We start from the raw sequence: 24050 nt of genomic DNA, 5'->3' as shown, positions 1-24050 counted from the left end.
AGTGCCTGGTACCTAAGCATGCCCTTGTTTAGAAAGTACAGCACATAAAATATGCATACAATTTGAAGTATGTGTAAAGTATAGTGTTTCTTTCTTTCACCCACTGCAGGTGTGCAGCTGGAGCTGCAGAAGACACTGGACTGACAGCGACGACCCGGTGGCCTGGCCATGTCCCTCTGGTCAGGGGACATCCATGGTGGGATCCAGCTGCCACCAAACTACAAGATGTCACACGACAACGAATCCGTCAAGTCGGGCCCCAGCGAGCGGTCGCGGAGGTCATCGTCTTCCCGCCACCACAACCACAGCAACAACATCCAGAACCACCACCAGCAGCACCACCAACCGCGGCAGCAGCAGCAGCAGCAGAAGCAAGATGATGGCCCGCAGCAGTCGTACCGTGCCAGCCGGAGGCACTCGCATCGCTCCACTCGGTCGTGTCCCACGCAGGTCAAGGTCGGCGACCGCAGGGATGAGGTCATCGAGGTGCAGATCCTGCCCCAGGACGATAACTGGGGTGACAACACAACCGCCATCACGGGAAACACGAGTGAGCGTTCTATCAGCGCCGAGGACGTGTCGAGACTCGGCCGGGAACCGGAAGGCACGCCCGGAGGGTTTTTTCGCTGTCACATGTGGGCCGGAACCGTGCTGACGAGCATTCTGTCCTTAGCGGCATTCCTCTCTCCGATGGTGATGGTAGCGCTACCACGAATCGAGATTCTAGAGTGGAAAGTGCAAAAGTGTGGACCAGAGTGCGACGGCCTCCTCATCAGCTTCGCCTTCAAGCTGCTCATCCTTGCGGTCGCCACCTGGGCCCTGTTCGTTCGGAGGCCTCGAGCGACGATGCCGCGCATATTCATCTTGAGAGCGGTGGTGCTGGCCCTGGTCTTTGTGTTCATCTTCTCGTACTGGCTGTTCTTCTGCGTCCGCATCTACGAGCGACGCCACCAGGACTACGAGTTGACGTACCTGAGCATAGTGCAGTTCGCTCTGTCCCTGGTAGACTCCCTCCTGTTCATTCACTACATGGCCGTCATTCTTGTCGAAATACGACAGCTGCAGCCGCAGTACTACGTGAAGATTGTGCGGTCACCCGATGGGCAGAGCCGGAGCTACACAGTTGGCCAGCTCAGCATACAGAGGGCAGCAGTATGGATGCTTGAAAAGTACTATCAGGTGGGTCAAGAAGAACAAGGTGAACTGAGGAACCCAGTTTTTGTTAGCCACAGCCATATGATGCCAACAGTTAATGAAGCCATGGAAAACAAAAGCAAACTTATTACTCCAATTTTTTTAGTGGCCAAACAAGGATACGATGTACACTCTGTAGACCACAACGATGGAAAGCAGAGATGTTGCTGTACTCATAGGTATATTGAGGTACCGAAAGTGAACAGAATCAACCCACAAATGTCCACCACCTGTTATAACCCCCACCTGTCATAACCCCTACCTGTCATAATCCCTGCATTGGTTTCAAAAGTTAAAGCTTACCAGTCACTCAGTCCTCCAGCCTTAAGGCAACCATAAATTGCAAGAGCTTACACACAAAACATTCAGTGCGAAATTATGTACTCATAGCTTTAGTAATTCGGACTACATCACTGTGCCTGTTAACAGCTTCTCATTGTTACTTTATAGACCCTGTCCATTGCAGAAAATAGCGCAGCTGTACAAAAACCACATGAACAAATTGATGGTTGGCATTTCCTTTTGATACTTTGCGGTGTTTGCAGATTGCTGAATAATTTATTTCCTTACAGTTCTCTCATCATTTGAGCATGCTTCTTGCCTAGTTTTTTATCATTCAGCCCTCTTTCATTCTGCATAATCTTGGGCAACTTCCATTAAGCTGCATTTCTGATAAACTAAATGCACTTTCAATACCTTAATTATGTCAGCCTCGTGAGCCAAGGTTTGGCTGAATATAAATTGTTCAAATAAGACATAACTTCAAAAAGAAATGGATGCGTCAAGTGAGCAACTATGGTCTACAGAAATTTCACTGGAACCAATGTTTTCTCTGAAATTTCACTGGAGTTTAAGTGAGGACTTGTCTTCATCAAGGCAGCAACTACGAGTAGTCACAAGCATTTAGAGGTGCTTTCCTGACTAAGACGTCTCTAGCGGAATTATTATTTCAACCATTGTTGATGACAGTAATTGTGCAATATGGCATAAAAACCTATTTTGTCAGCAATTATTCTGTTGAAACATACGGCAAGTGCTTGCGCATAAATTTGGCTAGGTTTTCAATCTAACCAAACATAACTTGTAAATAACTTGTGACTTCATCACAGTTACACTATGTGCCATCATTTTTGTCTTAAATTGCACCTAGCTACCATGTATTAAGCTTCAAATTGCTGTGTGCCACAGTGCACTTCTGCAACCTGCGTTTTTTTTTTTTTGTTTCCATCATGCAGGATTTCCCAATTTACAACCCTTACCTGGAAACAGTTCCAAGCCGCCACCGAAAGCAGCAACAGCAGCAGCAGGCTTTCAAGGCAGGTTACTGTTTTTTACAGACCATCAACTAATGTGTCGTCATTCTCATTTTGTGTATGGTTGCCAATTTTATTTTTTGTGCTCAATTCACTTTGTTCTATTCCAGTGCCACAATTGTGATGGATAACTGCACACTTTGTCTGCATCAATTACTGATTGATTGATTGAGCTTTTGCAAACTATTGCAACGTATATAATTTTACATCCTGCTGGAACCCTAGGGCACTGTGCCTCATGAAACAGCTGATTTTAACATTTGTATGGTATGCTACGTGCTCTCCTATTTTTTTAACTTTTCACCCAAACTTCATGCTTGCTTTCATTATCAAAGCAGAATTTAGTTTTATGTTCAAGTTGCATGCACAAGAACTACTTAATATACTGCAGTGTTTAATTGTGAAAGGCACAAAATAGAATTTCTCATTATTCTCACAATTCTTGCTATTCCTGGGCTGGACAAATGGATATAAACAAAAGAACAGAGATAAAAAGATGGACAATTAAGCAACGCAATGTAATAATGTAGTGGCATATACTACAGTATGTGCTGTAATATGTATATTTATGGATCCACAGCAACCTAAATTTCCCTCCTCCCAGTCATTCTGTGCTTGATTTTATTGCTTGAGCCTCTCAATCACACAATGAATGTTTTTCTCTGAAAACATACACTTCCTAGCATGGACTCACATCTCCTTGCTTTCACCAATTTCGTAGGTTTAAATCCTTAGAGGCATGAACATGTATTCATGATTCGGTGCTTTTCCTGATACCATGTTTGCTGGATGTTGATTGACTAAGGCAAACCAGTATTGCAAGGTTCAGCAAGATTCATTAGGACGAAAAAAAATTCTCATTCACCTGACAGCAATGTGAAGCTGCAAGGAAACCTACACTAACTTATCAGTGAACGTTGGAGGTAAAAACAGTTTATTGTTGTGTGGGAATAAAACCCAGGACCAACACCTTTTTGAGGCATTGATACTACCGTCAGAGCAAACCAAGAGGCTGTGAGATTGCTGAGTAAGGCCAAATTTATTGACAAATTGAATCATTGATTGAATTGATTGGGGTATAGGTAGCGAACGGAACGCCCATCAATCCTGTGATAGCATAACACTGGATGTTATCTCACACCAAACTCAAAGTACTACCAAAAGTGGTTACCTATAAGAATACTAGCCCTAGAGTTATTAGTTCAAGCTAATGGTACAGCTTGCTAGACACGTCTCGCTCTCTTTTCTCTTTTTTGCTGTTCCTTGCTTGTTTTTATATCAACTTAGCTTTTATTAGACAACCAATTTCGTCTACAGTTTGTTTTCTGAACGGTTTCAAATCAGCTCAAGTGGCAGCAGTTGCAAGTGCCCACAGGCACTCTACAGCAGTACAAGAAGCATCTGTAACAAAGTGTGTTGTTTGCATGTTTGCAGGTCTATGACGTTGATGGTGTTGCAGAAGAAGACCAAGCTCCGCTAAACCAGACAGTCCTGCCTGGACGACGATCAGGTCACAACGATCGATTTTACGAGGAGCACGAATACGAGCGGAGAGTTCGGAAGCGCAGAGCCAGGCTTGTGTCAGCAGCCGAGGAGGCGTTTACTCACATCAAGCGGATGCAAGATGAAAATGGTGTGTACCAAGAATGTCCCTTTGCCTTGAGACAATAAACATGCATGACTTCACTGCACAGAGACTTAAGAGGGGGAACAGCAGAGTATAGCGATATTTAAAGAGAATACTGTAGCAATACTGTGGAATCTCACTTAAAAGAAATCACTTAAACAGAAGTGTTTGTTAACCGTAACAACCACCTCTAATTCAGGTGATGTTCTATTTGACTGCTGCACCCCTGTACATCCTGTCCTTACTAAACAAGACTTCTGGGAAATGGAAGATTTTCCTGGTTCTTTCAGGTTTTATTTTACGAGATTCTACATTACAGTGCATGTAAAGTAAAGGTTGTAGAATTTAAGAGAACCCAACAAAATTCATCACATGTCCTTCACCATATGAGCAAGAAATTAAGCTTGCTCACTGGGTGTTCAAGTCATGTTAGCATGGCAAAGTGTGAATAGCCACTAACCTTGCTAAACACTACGTACGTTATTGTGAAAGTTGTCTGATTAGCAAGTTTGTGATTGCATGGTGTGTGTAGCTTGCAAGATGCCACTTCACAGAGCGTCACCTTGTGTCAACAACTTTCAAAGCTAATTAACCACTTATCATCAGTACTCTCATGTCTAAGTGACTACTGCTGTCCATAGCTTGCAGGACATCAGTTGCTGGTGTTTGCCTTAATTACAGTCCACTGACTGGTCATTTTTGCCCGATGGGAACTGACTAAAAGGACATAAAATTAGAAGTCTGAAGTAATAGATTTGCCGCAAAAAAGTGACTCGATTCTACAGGAGGCCAGAGGAACTTGCCAAGGCGTTCTCACATGCATGTATGCTTGCCTGTGGCCAGGTTAGTCCACCACTGCTAGTGACAGCATTGCTACTCGATAAAAATACTTGAGCATGTCTGGATTATCAGTCAGCAACTGTTTCAATGAATTCACAATATAGATTTTGACAGACATGATGATTTTGAGGATTCTGCTCACATGTACAACCACCTCCACGATACAGGCTTTACCAGCAAAGTCTTACATGTGTCTACAAAATTGTAAATTATTTTAGTGGTGACAGCTGTGGCGGCAGGAGTCCTGTCATTATATTGCGACGTGTGGCTCAGGTATGATGTGCAGTTGAATCATTTGCAAGATATGTTTACACTTGATGCTATGTGATCAAGATGCTGATGAACTAGCAAACAACACAACTGCGTTCTCCTCCATCACTGCAACCTTGTTGAGGTGACCATTATATTCGCATAGCTGTTGCATATCAGTGTCTTCAGCTCTTCATATTTTTGGCATTCACTGAAGGTCTGACCTTGTGCCCTTTGTGTGGCCGGTTTTCAGTCATTTTTTATTATTTTTTTATTTAGGAATGTCTGTCCATTGGTGCAAACAATTACAAACGCGAACTCAGGCTGGTTTCGATCGGCAATATAAATTAGTAAACATTGATGGTTGGGCCCCTGGAGCCAAGAATCATAGTCTGCTTGCTTTGCAGCATCAAGGCCCACTTTTCGCAGGTAGCATTGTTATGTCTGGTTTCTACCATGCTGTGACATCTTGGCATAGAAAGTAGTCATCTGCAAGCAGGACACTGCATCACTTTGACACTTGGCTCCAGCTCGCTTAGTAATAGATTTGCCGCAAAAAAGTGACTTGATTCTACAGCACTATTACACTGGGCTGCACAATGAGTGGCAGCATAGGAGGTGACCAAGTCAGCCAGAGCATTAAGACATTTAAATCTTCTGCAACCACATGGCCACCTTTTTTATCATGACATTACGACAGAGTCACCTACAGGGAAGCAGTATTGAAACTGAATGTAGAAAAGCTATTACAGTCTTTCAAAGCTAACTGTCTGAACATAATTTATGCCCATATATGTAGGTTTATCCAATCTTTGAAATGTCGTTAATCAAGTTAGCACTCATCGGACACTTCACCCAGCTTGATTTATGTTTGTCTCCATCTACAGTAAACTGACGTTAACAGGGACCAGAAAAACGTGTTCCGTTTAACAAGAGTTCCGTTTACTGAGAGATGAACAGGGGTGTGGAATTCCAGTACAAAACCAATCATATCAGAGGCAGTTGTTCCAATTAAGCATGAATTCCGTTTAAGAGATTTCTGTTTACTGAGAGTCTGCATGCTGTAACTCCATTCACACCAACTTGACTTACTGGGTTCATGACACTGGCCATGTCATTCTCTTAAATTATGGCAGTGGCAAAACGGTGTATTAATGTGCTGCCCCGTGCAAATCACGTCATTGTCAACAGTCATTCTGAGGTGGTCTGTGCCACAGTTTTTGTCCCCATAGTGTACTTAAAGGGACACTAAAGGCAAATATTAAGTCGACGTCGATTGTTGAAATAGCGGTCCAGAAACCTCGTAGTGCTACTTTTGTGCCAAGGAAGTGCTTATCATGAAATAAAATCACGTTTTAGGGGTCCACATCGCTTTAGCGCACTTCAAATCACCCGCCTGAAAGCGATCTTTCTCACGTCATTGTTGCCGTGCCCAACGTTGCCCGCCTTTACTGCGCGGCGGCGTGCACTGGCGGCGTGCACCATTTGGGCATTCGGCAACATCACATGCTTGCAGCATTTTGTCGAATTTTCTGTCAGAGTGACTTTCACGAGCGTGCAAAACACACGCGGCAGTACGCGATACCGAAACTACCATTGAGACACGACCGCGTGAGCGAAGCAGGGCGCCGGGCGAAGCGCACTCTGGCGAAAACGGAACTTTTGAATCACGCGTGTCATTCCCCATGGCAGCGCCAAAGAGGTTCTTTTTTCCATGAATCAAACAGAAACGAACAAGCAGCATTTTATTACGTCTCTTGATACACGGAAGGTTCTTTTTTTTATTGCAGCTAGTTTGATTACTAGTGATTAATTGTAGTCTGGCGCTCTCACGTCATTGGGATCATTTCCAAAAGGCAGAGACTGCTGCGCCGCGCGGCGCACGAGCCACCCCCACACAGAAAAGGCTGCTGCGCCGCACGGATGTGACGTCATGCACTTTTCCGGTTCGGCGCTTCGTTTGAATAATAGTATATGGTTTGAATAGTCGGGAGTGTCTAGCATTATGTCTAGACGTAACAATAGAAGCTGTGAAAGTTACGTCCAGACGTAAAAATGAAAAATGTTAAAGTTACGTCCAGCGTGACTACAATACAAAACCGGCTTGTTAAACCCTCCGAACTGATCGGCAGCTGTGGCGTAGTTAGCTAGCGCAGCACTTAAAGGACGGGTAAGGTCGCTGGTTCGAGCCCCTTCGCAGTTTGTTTTATTTACTTTTTTTTGGTCGCGCTACTATTGTTTTTACATTTGCGCCTTCTCATCGACCTCCCGTCAGCCTGACATGCTGCTGGTGGTCCTGTCCACAGGCCCTTTGATGATGACCCTCGCAGAAGTGGCTATATTTATTATGATAAAGTGTTTTGCGAATTAATGCTCTTAATCGGCGAGACGCAGGAGGACACGAAAAGTTCAAACGCAGCTGGCTGCATCAGTTTCTCCGGCACACGCGTCAGGAATGTTGATTTCCACGGTTTATCAAAGTTTTGATGACAAAAAGGCGGACTGCAACGTAGCCACGCCGAATATGCAACAGGAAACTTTTTTTATGTCGCTCAACATACCGTCACCACCTGACGAGGTAACCGGCAGGCCGCTTCAAAATACTGACGTGCCAAAGTAATGCTATAGGCGATTAGCACTTGATAAACGATACCCAAGGGCAAGTGCCAACTGCATTAGCCCATCTACCTACAAAACAGCTTGTCTGCCTTGCTGAATAACACGCACGGCCTGTGACAGCACGGGAGCATTTCCGTAGCAACGGATGAGAACGGCCGTACTTTTTCTCACTTAGCAAAACAGCCTGCAATGCAGTAGCTTTGTCCTTCGGAGATCACAGGCTTCGTAAGTACACTTCGCAGACGCAGTGGGGTTTCATGCATGTGCGTCCGGACAGTCACACGCGAACTGTGCAAAAGCATTTATTTCATCATCGACCTTGCCCTTCGCGACAAGCAAAACTCGGCGGCAAGGACACTTTTACCTTCCACAACAACACGCTTGGCATTGCAATCTAGAAAATGCAGTACGTCCTTCACACTGAGAAACTTTATGGTGCACACACTCGGATGAAGCTGCGGCGCGGTGGACGGCCGCGCTAGCTCCAACCTCCGCGATCAACTGGGCATCCAGCAGTCCCTTCAGGCAACGACGACACAGGGTCTTCGGTCCTCCTTGGGGGCGGCCTAGGCCCAGGCCACGAATTTGCCGGAGTTTTCAATAAGGTTGTTACCACCACCACACATCGCAGCTCCCATCTCTGCCACTACTGTAGTCACTACCTTTCGCAGCCGCAGCGCCCATGGCGCCCCCTGTATTTAAAATGCTTGTGATATGTGCTTAATTAACAAATATAGGCTAATTGACTCGTGAAACACCTGTTTAGTAATATTTTTGTAAATTTAACGTATTATACAATAATACTTTATACATTCAAATAGCTTTAAGTAATAATTTTTAAAGTGACGTCACTTCCGTGCGGCGCAGGAGCCACTTCTGTGTGGGGCTGGCTGCTGCGCCGCGCGGCGCAGGAGACGCTGCCTTTCCAAAATGTCCCACTCGTGGCGCACGTCTAGCTTAATTTGTCGGTAAGTAGGGCACTGCTGTTGATAATATTGCCGTTTTAGACGTCATACATTGAGCTTTCACTCTGACATAAATTGTTATTGTCCTCTAGTGTCCCTTTAAGCACTCATGCCAGCATAAATTTAGCAGTCATACTTCTCCCAGATATTTGCATACAGATACCACTCACAGCCACGGTGGTCACTCTGAAACACCCATTGAACCACAGACGTCACATAGAGTCTTAGGAGAAAGCAACTTGCAAGTAAACCCTTAGTAAATTTTCGTCCAAACTCGGTATACGGTTCGGACCAGGTTCTTGGTGGCGAAGCAAAGCCGGGATCGTTGCTTCGCGAGGATGATCACCGCCGTCTTCGTGACTTTACTCCGGAGGAAGACGCCTTCACCCGCTGGACGTTTTACCAATTCAACTTTATGTACACAACTGTTTACATAACAAAAAGACAGCAAAAAAAGTATGACCCGCAGTGGGGCCTAAAGCGGTCGTGCCGGTGTCTAGCCGGCCAGCTCTCCTCGTAGACTCAAAAGACCCCGCGTCTTTTCCCGGGCGCTCCTTTTATCCTCCCGTCCTCGCAGTTTCGTGGAAGGAGCAGGGGAGGGAGAGTAAGCTGAGGCGCCGTTTCTCAGGAATCCGTCAGGCAGGCAGGCAAGGAAGGGGTGCCACGTCGAGCCGGCTCCGTTTCTCGGGAAGACGTTACCAAGGAGGAAGGGGGCGGGGGATGTCACGCCGATCGCGACCTTACACCTTCCACCCAAGATTCGTTCATCGGTGAGAGGATGTAACGAATTAAATGATAAGAAAAAGGTTCGCGCCAAAGGCCACCTAACTCGGGAAACGTGCATTTCACAAGTGTACGCTCAGATTGCCGAGGGGCAGCACATATGTCCGCACAGTTCGTTCACCCTAACACACCATCCGCACGAAAGGGTGGGGAACCCTCCCCGCCACCAGACCCTAGGTCTCAATTGTTGCTCGGGCTGGCTCCTCACCCCAACACTGATTAGGTAATCGGGACAGCGCGTCAGCGTTGGCGTGAGCGCTGCCCTTGCGATGTTGTATTACGACGTCATAGCGCTGAAGCGCTAAGGCCCAGCGCGTGAGCTTTGCCCCCTGGGGCATGCTGCACGTGAGGTATGAGAGCGGGTTGTGGTCAGTGATGACGGTTACCTTTGCCCCAAAAACCCATACCTCAAATTTTCTTAGGGCCCAAATTACCGCAAATGCTTCGCGCTCAATTGTAGCCCACCGCGTCTGCGTCGGTGTGAACCGATGACTTGCGAAGGCGATCGGCATCTCGGAGCCGTCCTCTTGAATTTGCGCTAAGCATGCGCCTGCAGCTGTAGTTGATGCATCGGTGCAGAGCACGTAGGGCTTTTGGAGGTTCGGCGTGGCGAGGGACGTGGCTTCGCACAGGGCCCGCTTTAGGGATTCGAAAGCCTCGTCGGCTTCTTCGGACCAAGGTATCTTAGAGGGCACACTCTTGCTAGTGAGCTGTGTCAGCGGCCGGGCTACCTCGGCATAACTAGGGACGTAGCTGCGGTAGTATCCGCGGAGGCCTAGTGCGCTCCGCAGCTCTTTCTTTGTGATGGGAGCTTTCAGCCCCTTTATGGCTTCGATTTTCTCGGGATCCGGGCCATGCTTACCGGATCCTACTACGTGTCCTAGGTAGCGTATCGAGGGCATTGCGCTCTGACACTTGTCCAAATTCGCTCGCAGGCTCGCTGCCTCAAGCGTGGAGAATATTTCGTGCAAGTGTTCGATATGCTCCTCAAGTGTCTGACTAAAGACGGCGATGTCATCGAGGTATGCGCACGCGAAACTCTCCCGACCTGCGAGTACCTGGTTCATAATCCTCTGGAATGTAGCTGCCGCATTTTTCAAACCAAAAGGCATCACTCGCCATGCAAACTGGCCCAGCTGGGAGACGAATGCCGTGGCTAGCTGAGAATCCCGGGCGAGCGGCACCTGCCAGTAGCCCCGCCTAAGGTCGATGAGGGTAATGTAATGTGCCGACCCCACGCGCATGATAAGCTCCTGTGGGCTCGCCATCGGGAAGGCATCCGATTCCGATACCGCATTTAGTGCGCGGTAGTCTATGCATAGACGCACCGACCCATCCTTCTTGGGGACGCAAACAATCGGGTGCGCGCAAGGACTCTCGCAGCGGTATATGAGGCCCAGTTCCAGCAGCTCCGCTATCTGTCGGCTAACTTCATTTTTGAGCGCTTCTGGCACTCTGTAAGGGTGACTACACTTGAGCTTGGCGCCGTCGGTAACTTTTATGCTGTGCTGCCCTACCTTAGCTAAACCTGGTTCGCCAACAAACAATGCCTGGTGGGCCCTGAATACCGCGCACACGCGTCCGCGGCTGTGTGGGCGTCCAAATGCTCAGTCTTTTCTTGACTAAGGAAGAAGTCTTCTTTGTTCGGCGCTCGGGGCGTGTATTCTACTTCTCCGAAGTCGTTGTCGTCGTGAAAGATAACGCTCAGCGACGCTACCCTACACGCGTATGGTCGTAACCGGTTTGCATGCACTAGCATCCGGCGACCCTCTTTCGTCTGCACATAATATGAGTGTTTCGCGGTGCTTTTCCTGAACGATAAACGGCCCCAACCATTTGGGGTACACTTTCCCCGGTCGGTTGTCGTCGAAAACTAGGACCGTGTCGCCCTCGCGAAAGCTTTTGACCGCGGCGTGTTTGTTGTAGTGCGACGCGTATGATGCCTGCTGCTTGCCTGTCGTAAGCCCTGCGGCGTCGGCCGCCAGTTCGAGCTGTGTTTTTAACTCTTTTAAGTAGTCCGCAGGCGCATCTGCCAGCTTCGACGGAATTTGTCTCTCTCCTGTCCAGCTAGTTTTCAGAATAGCGAGTGGCCCGACCGGGTCGCGGCCTTATAGCATGCGAAATGGCGACACGCCCGTGGTGTCGTGGGGGACTTCCCGGTATGCCCACAATAGGAAAGGGACGAATTTGTCCCAATTTCTCCCATCCTGCCTTATCACGTGAAAAAGCATGTTCTTAAAAACTCGGTTCCACCTCTCAACGGAGCCGTTACTCTCCGGATGGTCCGGCGTCGAAAAGCGAGGAGAACAGCCTAGGCGCTCCAGAAACTCGCTCGTCAGCGCAGCGGTGAAGTTTGTACCGCAGTCGGAACATAGAACCTCGGGTACACCTGTTCGGCTAAACACGGAAAGAAGCGCTTCGCATGTTGCTTTAGCCGACAAAGACCTCAGACAAACCACCTCCGGCCAACGCGTGCACAGGTCTATAATGCACAAAGCGTAGCGGTGCCCCCTAGCCGATGGTGGGTCGATCGGACCGATTATGTCGACATTGACCTTTTGAAATGGCAGCTTGGGCCGTGTCAGTGGAACGATCGGTATGCGGTCGGTTATACGCCTGTCAGACCTGACCTGGCAGCTGTGGCAACGATCGCAGTGGTCGCGGATGTCTTGCTCCATGCCGGGCCAGAAAAAGCTGTACTTAATTCGCGCCTTTGTTTTACGAAAGCCCAGGTGACCGCCCCAGTATGACTCGTGCGCGAGCGCTAAAACAGCACCGCGGCGCGTCTGCGGAAGCACCAACTGCAGCACACTTTGGCCAAGAACTTTATCCTTGTGATACAGAAAGCCATCAACGACGCACATGCCCGCTTTCCCGGCTTTCGCATTTCGCCAGGCGTTACTCAGTGCATCATCGCCGCGCTGCTCCTTGCGCAGTCTTTGTGCGTCGCCGCTTTGCTCCGAGTTCTCTGTCTCGTGAGTGCTCTCCTCACCCTGATCAACGGTCACCCTTTCCTGCGCTGACTCGTCGACCGTCGACAGCTCGGCACTAACTGCAGCGGGTGGGCAGGCGTTCGTTTGATCGTCGGCGTTTTCTCGTGATCGTGTACTCACCGCAGTCACGTGTACCTCTCTGTTCTCCGCGTGTGAGGCGCGCAGCTGTTCCCATGTGTCGGCAGATATCAAGCAGTCCGTGTGGGCCAATCTGTTCGTGAGCGCACACATTACCGGCGTCGCGGTGTCGATGTCCTGGATCGGGGAACCCCACCCCTGTATCGCGAGAGGGACGACGGCGAGCTTCGCTTCTACCTTCTCGCCGAAGGCTGATACTAAATCTACGGTACCGTGGGGTTTGACGAGGTGCTCCGGTATACTGCTTTCTCGCAGAACTGTGATGTCAGCGCCTGTGTCGACAATCGCGTCTAGCCGTCTCTCCTCGCAGTTCAGCTGCACCGCCTGGAGTGTTGAAAGCCCCGGTTCACCACCGCCGATTGAGACGCGCGCTGTTATTTTCTCTGAACGCTTATCGTCCTCGGCATTGCCTGTGTCCTCGCCCGCGAATGGACAGCGGTCTCCGGGATGCCGCCAGCTACCGCAGCTGGGGCACCCGCGCGAGCGCGACTGGTTCTTGCCTCCCGTGAAAGGCCTCCCCTTCGTGTACGTTCGTGCCTGGGTCTCCCCGTTTTCGGCGAACTTTTGCTTGTTCTGCCTCTCGAACTTTTCGCCCGTCAACTCTCCTTTGTTAACGACGCTAGTTTTTCTCCACGCGCTCCCATCCCCGGTAGCTTCCTCGAAATTCTGCAGCAGACGCGCTAGCTCTCCTGCCTTGAGCCAGTCCTCGCCTTCGCGCAATTTCACGTACTTAACCGCTTCTTCGGTCAATCCTGCCTTTATCTGGTCCGCGACCAAAAGTTCGACAAGTCGTTTGAAAGTGGAGGCGCCTCGGGCTTCTACATAGAAATTTAGATAACTCTCTACTCTAGTTACGAAGGTTTTCCATGTTTCCCCGCGCCGCTTAGCGGCTGTGATAAAGCGCCTCTGGTACTCGGCCGCTGACAGCTTTAGCTCGTCTAACACGACGCCTTTCAAAGTATCAAAATCCCGATGTTGCTCGGGTGTAAGCCGCGTGGAGAGGTACGGCACGCGCTCGGCGACTAGTGGGAAAATGATTCGACCCACGCCGTACGCCTCCAACGAGCTCTCTACTGACTCGAACCAGACGGGTACTTCCCCGTCGGCAGGAAATTTTGGGAATGCCCCTGATATCATTTGTGCATAGTGCCCGAGGAGCTTCATTTGATCGCTCCGGGACGTCGAATCGCCCCCGGCGTCTTGCGTTCGCGCTGGGCTATCTCTTTGAAGTTGAGCGATCTGCAATTTAATCTCGAGCGACCGCCGTTCTTCTTCGGCGAGCTTGAGTCTGTACTCCATTTCCTTCTCGGAAATGGAAGGGGCGGGCGTGTCATGGTTTTGGTCACCCCCACCGTTCCCGCTCTCATTCCCCAGCATGCTTTCGCGGCGCTTGTCGGGGTTTAAATGCCCGTACCTAGTGAGCATATAAGAAGGCCAGCCCAAACAACACAGAGCTCATCAGGAATGTGGCAGGAAAGGCTCACCCTGGCACTTTGTTGTCGGTAGTGTCCGCCGCTGTGTCGGACTTGAATCACCGGTGCTCTCGGCGCTGGCGTCTGTCGTCCTGGCTGGATAGCTGGCCGGCGTCGCGTCGGTGATCGGTGCTTGGATGTCAGCCGGAAAGCCTCTCGGGGTGGTCCTGACGGGGCCGGCTGCTCCCGGCGCTCACGATGCGCTGCAGGTGAGGCTAGTTGTTCGCCGCTGCTGCTGCTCCAGAGCTTGCAGCTACTTCGTTGGGCCGTCCTTGGGTCGCCTTGTCCCAAGGGCTCGTCCAGCGGTCGTTCAGGGAGCGGTGATCCTGTGCGACTGCGCCAGTAAATTTTCGTCCAAACTCGGTATACGGTTCGGACCAGGTTCTTGGTGGCGAAGCAAAGCCGGGATCGTTGCTTCGCGAGGATGATCACCGCCGTCTTCGTGACTTTACTCCGGAGGAAGACGCCTTCACCCGCTGGACGTTTTACCAATTCAACTTTATGTACACAACTGTTTACATAACAAAAAGACAGCAAAAAAAGTATGACCCGCAGTGGGGCCTAAAGCGGTCGTGCCGGTGTCTAGCTGGCCAGCTCTCCTGGTAGACTCAAAAGACCCCGCGTCTTTTCCCGGGCGCTCCTTTTATCCTCCCGTCCTCGCAGTTTCGTGGAAGGAGCAGGGGAGGGAGAGTAAGCTGAGGCGCCGTTTCTCAGGAATCCGTCAGGCAGGCAGGCAAGGAAGGGGTGCCACGTCGAGCCGGCTCCGTTTCTCGGGAAGACGTTACCAAGGAGGAAGGGGGCGGGGGATGTCACGCCGAGCGCGACCTTACACCCTTGCATGCACATAAATCCTTGCAAGGCATGTCGAGGCTGTTCCACTCAAGATACATCCTATACAGTGAATGGGAAGGATTAAGGAAAGAAGGGTCTCAATTTTTAGTAATAACCATAAGAAGCTGTTTTTCTTTCTTTATAAAACTGTATAATCGATTGATGAGGAAGATTTAGAACGTGGACAGTCTATATGAGTGTTAAATGACCCTACATTTCTTGGTGCACATTTTCTATGGCTCTAAAATGCATTTAGAATCCACATACCAACTAGCCTAATAGTCATCATCAACCCCTCTTCTTTTCTTGCCCATAGGGCCGGCCATTCCAATGGACCCTACCGAAGCCGCGCAGGCCATCTTTCCTTCGATGGCCCGTGCTCTGCAGAAATACCTGCGCATCACTCGCCAGCAGCCTCGTCACACCATGCAAGGGATCCTAGAGCACTTGTCGCAGTGTCTTCACTACGACCTCAGCCCGAAGGCCTTCCTCGAGAAGTACATCCAGTCCTCGCCCGTGCTCCAGGACGATCGCGAGTTGCGCCCAGTCCAGACGTGGGCCCTCGTCTGCGACGTGCTCCTGTCGCGGCCACTCAAGCCCGGCGTCACGTTCCTCCTCAGGCAAGGCGAAGTGTCCCTGCTGGTCAGCATCCATGCCCTGCCCCACTTCAATGTCACCGAGGAGATCGTTGACCCAAAGTCCAACCGCTTCGTGCTTCGGCTGAATTCCGAGACCTCGGTGTGACGCCAGGTGTGATGGACCTTCCCTGGTCGGTCAGTCCATCCGTGACAAAAATGACTCGAGCAGGCATCGTGAAAACTTATTTGTGACACCAGGTGTGACAAACACGTTTCTTTCAATCGAACACCTTGCAAGATGGGTTTTTGCAGCAGTGTTCATCAGCTTAGAGACATTGGTGTGACGCTGGTTGCGACAGAGACGTGTCTTGTTTGGTCAGAGGTTTTCTGAAAGACTCCGAGGGAGGAGCGGGCATCAGTGTGACAGTGCAGTGTGACGGACGTGCGGGTGACACGGCTGAGAGTGTTGCATGCTGGCGTGATGTGTTGCTGTCCAGCCTGTGATCTCTTTCCTAAGATTAGACGTCTGTGTATCCCTAAAAAGTACATGTTTGGGTGAAAGCTTTGGACTGGGCTGGATGGTTTGCAACACTATTCCTTACCTAGCTGTCTTAGTAAACTTGTCACTGTTTGCAAGTCTACTACAGAATATCAGACAAGACAAACTACTCAACTAGCTCAGAACAATTATGTGAAGTGTACATCACCTTGCAGAAGATATATATAGTAGTCTCTTGTTAATTAAAGTCACTGTCCTCTGTCGAAGAACGCTTTAGAAGCCACCTCTAGGGCATATGTGAGCACTGTAGTGCTGCGTTTTATGAACACTCCTTTTTATACTTTTAATTTTCCGAGGCACTTGTAAGCAAAGCACCTACGGCATACATGTGCGATGAACTTGGAATTTTCTGATCTACAGGCTTTCACAGTTGTCGTTGTAACCATACAGCCAGGTCAAATAAATGGGCTAGTGTTAGTTGCACATACGTTGCCAAAAGCAAAGACGTGACTGATATCTGCCTCTGGCAGATCAATAACAAAGTTATGTTATAGCACTGCTCAAGAACAAACTGATATTGCAGACTTATTCGTAATTCCAAGCGTACAGTTGAGAACTTAAACTCACAAGTTTTACATGTTTGTATACTTTTTGCAGTTGCAGGTTTGATCTGCTGTCGAGGTCCATCATTAACATGACATGCGATGCGCTCGATTGCATTAGTCAAAGGACTAAATTTCGTTATTTTTGTAATTTTATGATTTATCAGTGTCAGTTCAGTTCCATTCTAACTAGGATGTGTTGTGGTCTTGTTGCTGTGATATGCTGTTGCAGGTTTTGACCAATGTACCACTGAACTTGAAAAGTGACACATTTCTGCAGCCACGTGCCACAGTGACTTTAGATTGGACATAGCATATGTAGAACACAAGAAAAAAACATAACAGTACTTGAAGCGCACTCAGAGCAGCATTTGAGGAAGGAAGCACAAAGGACAATTGCACAAATGATTAATGAATTAACGTAAATTTATATACCTTATAAGCTCTTGCAAGGGTTGCACTTTTTTTTCCTCCCAATTTTTATAACATTTGGCCGTTACAAAAGATTAAGCCGTTTTGTGTAATTATGTATTCTGACCGCAAATACGAAATACATCGCAATCTGTAGTATTTCTCTTTGATCACACCTCATCACAGAAGCGAATGCTGTCCTCCTGATCATGACTTGGTATTCATTCATGCATATCACGCAATTGACTTCTTGTCTTTGCTATCACTGCCATTAGTGCTTACACCCAGTCTGCCAACACATTCATGAATTATAAGTCAGTGTTCATGCCACTCATTTCATTTAATATCTTTGTTACTGTAAAGCTCTTAACAAATTACTTGGATTTTATCGCTTGGAATACACATTGTTACTTAGAATACAGTGGTCACAATTTTGTTTTTTCAAAAGGGGAAGTAATTATTTCATAAAAAGTGTTGCAGATCAAAAACAATGTGAAATTCATAGAGTGACACTTCCGTGACTGCACTGCTTTCATAGCTTCCAATGCATTGCTTGCTACTTACGAAATGGAGTATAGTAGGGTAAATCGCTTCAGTTTGATAATTATATGTGTAATAAAGCTAGCTACTTTTAACAGTAACGGACAGAGCTCGTCATGCCAGGTAACTGCAACTTGGCCTTTCAGACTGCCATGTTGCGGGCATCTTTCCTGCAGGCATGGCCACACAGTGTTTATACGACGTATAAGTAGTTATGTGTGTTGTGCTATTTGCCAGTGTGGTGTACACGTGAGTGACGTGAATGTGTATTGTGAAAGCGCACATTTGTGTATATAGCCAAAGGATTGCTGTCTTTGCCACAAGGCAACTACTAAGTGCTACTAAGTACTAAGTGCATTCTAAGAATGCAGAAGTAGCAAGCAGCTGCCAACAATGCCATCTCAGCAGAAGAATGGCTGATGATGTTCTACAGCCTTTCTTCTTTTTCTTCAGCGAATTGCATTTAGTTCGTATAAGTGAAATGCCAAATGGTTTTATTCAGCTGCTCCGCTGCGTTGCCATGTTTTATTTATTTTGCATTTATAGGTGCAACATGAAATGCTAATGCTCCATCTCTTCTTGTGTCCCTTGTGACCGTCATTGCAATAACTAGTGTTTTAGGATGAGAAAGTCCGCGTGAAGAAGTCTGAGTTTCCATGCCAGATAAAAATCGGAAGCGAAATTCTGCATACATCACTTATATTTGCACAGTGTCTGTCCTCACATGGCAGTAATTGCAGCTTTCGGTGATGTCACACTAGTAGCTCCTCTTTAAAACCTATTGAAAAATATGAAGATTATGCATAACCAATCATTTGGCATTTTAAAACTAAGGCATGCTGTAATATAGAGAGTATACTCACTTAATTGTAAATATTTTTATCACACGAAGTGCGTGCTTTGTAAGCACACATTGTTTCATACCGTGGAAGTCACGTGGCACTATTTTGTGTTGACTATATGTCAAAAGACCATGTACGACTAAAGAGGAAATACATGATCACACGTGGTCACATGTGGCTATGCGTGACTAAAGAAAAATCGGTATCAATATCCTTAGGTCACACTTTTTTTTTCAATACTCAGTACGTGCCACAATTTTATTTTCGCATTCATGATTTCAAGCATTTTTTTGTTTCTTTCTATCGATACTCAGTGACCCCAACATTTCAGGGATATGTCTGTTTTAGACAACAGTACTTCTGCTTTGTCAGTGCAGCTGCCATATTGATGTCTAGCACATTTAGGCCTAATTAATTGCACACATGTGGTATCAACAGTGCACAGTTTGTAAATTTTCTTCCAAGAACATCGTGTGAATACCAACTTGCAGGTGTCATTGCAGAGGCTGCAGATTCACATGTTTGCAATTCGTTCGTACTCTCGAGTTCTCAACCATGCGAATATGGAAAGGCAAAGTGGAATGCCATGCCAGAATGTGCAACGGCAGATAGCAACTTGAAGGTAGTAATATGTAAATATAGTGCAACAAGATATATTTGCACTCTTTCCTTCTCATGAAGGAATGTGGTCGTTGACAAACTAAGAAACTCATCGACAATCGTACCACTGTCCAGATAAAAGAATTTATATGGATGCGTAGCAGCCAATTACATCTGATGCAAAGCACAGTGCTAAATTGGTACAAATAGGTTGCAGAGTGCTTGAACGGGAACCTACAATCTTTATGTAAAAATTTAACACCGTTTGCGCAAAATGGCGCACCAAGAATTTGCTATTCAATCATGTTCAGTCATTTCCATGACGTCACAGTAGAGCCAAACTTCTTTCAGTGTTGGCAACCCTCAAGTAGTCTTCTGTCGCATGGAAGCACGCAGGGCAGGCACCATGTGGTTTCCTGGGCAGTGCTGGTACTGAGTTCTTAGGTTGGTCCACATCTCGAGTGCATATCATCTTGGTTTTTCAGTGCTGGTACTTGAGCATGAGCCACCCAAGTTCATGTTTAGAAGTGTTGCATTTGAAAGACTGGTGCATGAAGCATTAGCTGAAGGCCAACTCTGATTCTGTAATAAAATCTGCTGATATGCGAAAACACTCTGACTATGCTAAGCTGCAAGATGACACGTAACTAACTCTACTGTGCAAACACATATCACATTTCTGTAAATGGTAGTTTACCGACTATTTAGAGTGGCCAAAATTGCTACATTAATTTCGAAGCTTCTTGACCTTGCTTAAATTCGTGAACTTTCATTTCACTTAGTACGTGACTGTTGTAATAACTTTATTCATAAAAACTGAGCACATAAGAACTGAGCATCAGTTCTGTAGTTTGCAAAGTTGCAGTGCTTCTCATGAATGCCACTTATTTATTTCGATCAAATTCTGAAAGCCTAAATCAGAAATCGGCTCCTAGCAGTTGCTAAAGCATTCTGGAAGTTAGTTATTCAAATAACGAAGTCTCGCCAAATGAGATCATTCATCTCTGTGTCTCACATGTATTTGTATAGAAAGGTTAAGATGCTAGAGCCTTCTCATAAAAGATGCAAACGATATCTCCTGCATGCATGCAAACACATCCCTTAGTATATTGTTCAAAGCTCCCAACCGGTTGTATTGCATGTCTCTGGTATATACGAACACCTACGTGCTGCGGCCATTTAGGTGTATAAAGCACACTGCCTCTTGGAAAGAATGCAATAAATGGATATGATTATTCTTGACATTCGTTTCTGCCTGTGATACTTGCTTTTCCTTGGTTGAAACAGCAGGTACATGCCAGACAGTTGTTTTGGATCACCATGAGGTTTCACATCTGTGTGTGTGTATGCAATAGAAAATGAGACTGCTGAAGACCACCGGTATTCGCAATGCCCACGAACTATAGGTGGCGCGCCGTGCTTTTCAATATGGCGCCAGGAGGAGGGTCAACCCGTTTGTTAGCATAGGAACAGATAGGACGTGCGGACGTACGGACCGTGCCACTTTCACCGGATGAAGTCATGAGATGCGCTGAAATGGATATGAGACTAAAATACTTTCCCAAACCATGGAAAGTGCTAAGTACTCGCCACCTAATCATTTGCTGCGAAGTGAAAGGTTATATTTCAGCTCCGTTACCGTGCATAACGATGCTTTGCGAAATCCTGTGCGTGCTACATAAACCTGTATGAACTAGAATTGACGTATGAGCTGAACGGCACTCCGAGGTAGTACGTACCGAGCCTGCCTAACGGATTTGCCGCAGTAGTAGGCCGCCAGCGAGTAGCGCCATCGTTGCTGCGCGTGATGATGGCTTGCAAACATAAAAGTGTTCGGTGATAATACCCCGTCGTCATTACTTGCGCAGTCGAAAACGCGGAGTTACGTCTTCAACGGAACACAAGCATGTAACATGCCATTCAGTAGCGCTTGTGTCACAGCCATGCTGAGACTCTAGCCGTGTGTACTTCACTCGCATGTTGCAGGTTCGATCAGCACGATCGAAACATTAATATCGAAAAGAATAAACACGTATGCTTTTCGCAACGTCGAAGAAGTTCGCCGAGAAGCGTGGATTGTGGCCGTGACTGCACGTTCCATCGCTCTAACCATTTCGCTTCGTTGGTCGAGCACGAGCGTGTTGGCGGCATGCGGCGCTCCATAATATCCACAATAATTGTGATACATGCAATGCACAAGAGGAACTATGCTTTTATTTTGATCTCGCTCAAGGATATTATACATTAAATACAATCAAAGTGACTTACGAGCGTGAAAGAACATTAACGCACGAGGGGACGTGAAGTGCAACTCGCTCCTCGTGAGTTAGCAGCTGGTGGTTCATCGTCGCTGTCACTCTCGGTGCTTTCACAGTCTTCTACGTCCAGTGAAAAATCCTCGTCGTCAAGATGGTTTCTTTCAACATCACTGCTGAAAGCAATCTGAAGAATTTCCTCCGCCGAACGACTTCGACCACTCCGCGTCACCACGTTTACAATTAGACAGACGTCTGCGCGCGGAGAAAGTTTTGCTCTCAGACCGGTCAACAAGCAAATCGCTTGCAGTGTGCTGCCACCTATCAACAAACGTACAAAAACAAGCGGCGCAGCCAGCGCAGCGGTGGCTATGAAACCCAACACACTGGCGAAGGACGGCGTGGATGGAAAGCGTTCGCTCCACGAAAGGCGTCGAGCAGACGCGTCCTCGAATGATTGAAACGTCGCTCGCACGATTCGTAACAGCGCTTTTCTGACAAAGGATAGAGGCCCTATTTTAATGTATCGCCAACTTGAGATCGCTCAGTTATACATGAGCACATCGCGAGCCCGCGCGACCTCCCTCCCGCGTACAGTGTTATGGGACTCATGCACTACAAGAAACACTGACCAATTATATATGCAAGTAAAACAGGGTGAGCTTCAACTGAATATGTCAGACGATAACATTTAACTTACCTACGTGGCTACAGAAAGCCTCGCGAAGCTGATAGTATGTGTACACTGTGGGCTAGCATTGAAAGCGCGAGTTGCCACGTATTTTCACGAAAACTTCGCGTCTCGCAAGAACGAATCAGATTTCTCGTGTCACGGAGGGCCCGGTTTGTTGACTGATGCAGGGAACATGCAAAGTCGTAGTGTTCCTTTCTTGCCAACGCGTTAACACTGAGGCTAGCACAGCCGAACAAGGGAGCGACTGCGTAGAGCGACTGCGTAGTGCCGCCATTTTGTCGTCTACTAACCCTCCTCGAGAGGACGCTCCTGAATTCCGCTCGGTGGCGCGACAGTCTATGGGCATTGCGAATATCAATGCACTGGCTATCAGAAATAAACTGAGCGAACTATGCGAAGCTGCTATTTTTTTAAATGCGAAGCATTTCTTAGCGAACCTCAGGCACTTTGGCCGTTTCTATCTACGTATCTATCTATCTATCTATCTATCTATCTATCTATCTATCTAGCCGCCTACGTCTCGGCGCTCTCCTGGTCGTCTCCATAACTTGTAATATGCCAAGATTGGCGTAGCAGGCAATCAGTGTATGACGAACACAATTCACTGGTCATGACATGAATAACGCAAAATACCTGTCGCGTACGTCATGAAACCCTTTCTCTCAGTCAGGTGTGGCACATACCCGTACACCAGAGTTCATGTTATGCGGGTATGTGCCACAGGTGATACAAAGTCTCAACCAACACAGTAACCGCAAACACACACATTGACACGCAAGGAAAGTGATAATATTAATAATTGTTGGGCTTTTATGTCCCAGAACTACGATATGATTATGAGAGACGCCATAGCGAAGGGCTCGGGAAGTTTTGACCATTGGGTGTTCTTTAACGTGTACCAAGATCGCACAGTACACGGTCATCTAGCATTTTGCCTCCATCGAAATGCGACCGCCGCGACCGGGATCGAACCTGCGACCTTCGTGTCAGCAGCCGAGCACCTTAACCGCTACACCACCGCGACGGACGCAAGGAAAGTGAGGAAGCTGAAGACAGAACACCCGTGGAAGACGCTCAACTACCATCCACTCGTCCAAGTGGTCCGCAACGTGGACCACATGGATTACGCAAAAACCTGGGTCAGTGCTTTCTACAATATATCTGCTAAGAGAACTGGGCCTCTCATTATTACCGGTGACTTCAACATTGATTTATCAAGACCCAACAATGATTGGTGCTTATACTGTGTGAAAGATGGCCTGGATGTGGACAGGGCATCAAAAGACCTCGCTGCCACGTCCACGACAGAAGGCATCATAGATCATTTCATCGTAAGAGGCATCCAGGATTTCCACCAGCTTCACAATATCTCGCACTTCATTACACTTAGATTCCTCATAGCCGCGATCACGAACGGATCCGATTAACAACTCCGGTCCAGCTGCTGGTGCTGTTACAAAGCAAATGCGAGGGTCCTGGGCCAGCTGTCTCCAAACGAGTTTTCCTGCTTCTTGGACTCCCCCCCCCCCCTCACTTCAGGGAAAAGGCAGCAGGTGTAGGTGTCTAATCCGTCCCCCGAACGATGTCTCCTAAGAACGGCCGGCTACTTCGCTGGAGCTTGCTATTGCAGCAATACTCGTTCGAAATTCGTTACAAAAGAGGCAAATTGAATGGCAACGCTGACGGCTTAAGTCGTGGTTTCTTGGGAACTTAATGGCGTCGAGTACTCTGGCTTGTGTAATTAGGTTCAATTTTTTTGTGACAGGTTTACAATTGCTTTTTTTTTTTTGTTGATGTGGTCGTGCTTCATCACGACATGTGTTTGTGGATTTGAGCAGCCTATTTCAGGTTTGGTTGTTGGAATTGCTGCTGCTATTGTAATTGAGAACAGGTCATTTTGTTTGGAGTAAAAGCCTGGTGGGTCTCAGGGAGAGAGTACGGGCGCTTGCCTGCTTGGCGGTTGTGGTTCTCGCGTGGTTGACACAGGTGCTGTCTTTCGAGAGGG

The 24050-nt window shown here is 47.7% G+C and overlaps 1 protein-coding gene across 1 annotated transcript in view; it reads left to right on the top strand.

Annotated features, from left to right (window-relative positions):
- LOC119394408 (vang-like protein 2) overlaps nt 1-20338 on the top strand; it is a 156292-nt gene extending 135954 nt beyond the window's left edge. The window contains exons 3-6 of the mRNA XM_037661705.2: nt 110-1179; nt 2430-2510; nt 3942-4140; nt 15341-20338. Of these exons, the coding sequence (XP_037517633.1) occupies nt 169-1179; nt 2430-2510; nt 3942-4140; nt 15341-15768 (1719 nt within the window). The 5' untranslated portion in view covers nt 110-168 and the 3' untranslated portion in view covers nt 15769-20338. The remainder of the gene's footprint in view (nt 1-109; nt 1180-2429; nt 2511-3941; nt 4141-15340) is intronic.
- The last annotated feature ends 3712 nt before the right edge of the window (nt 20339-24050 follow it).

This window comes from Rhipicephalus sanguineus, chromosome 5 (assembly GCF_013339695.2).
Source record: "Rhipicephalus sanguineus isolate Rsan-2018 chromosome 5, BIME_Rsan_1.4, whole genome shotgun sequence".
Lineage (NCBI taxonomy): Eukaryota > Metazoa > Arthropoda > Arachnida > Ixodida > Ixodidae > Rhipicephalus > Rhipicephalus sanguineus.
This window is presented reverse-complemented; position numbering and strand designations above follow the sequence as displayed.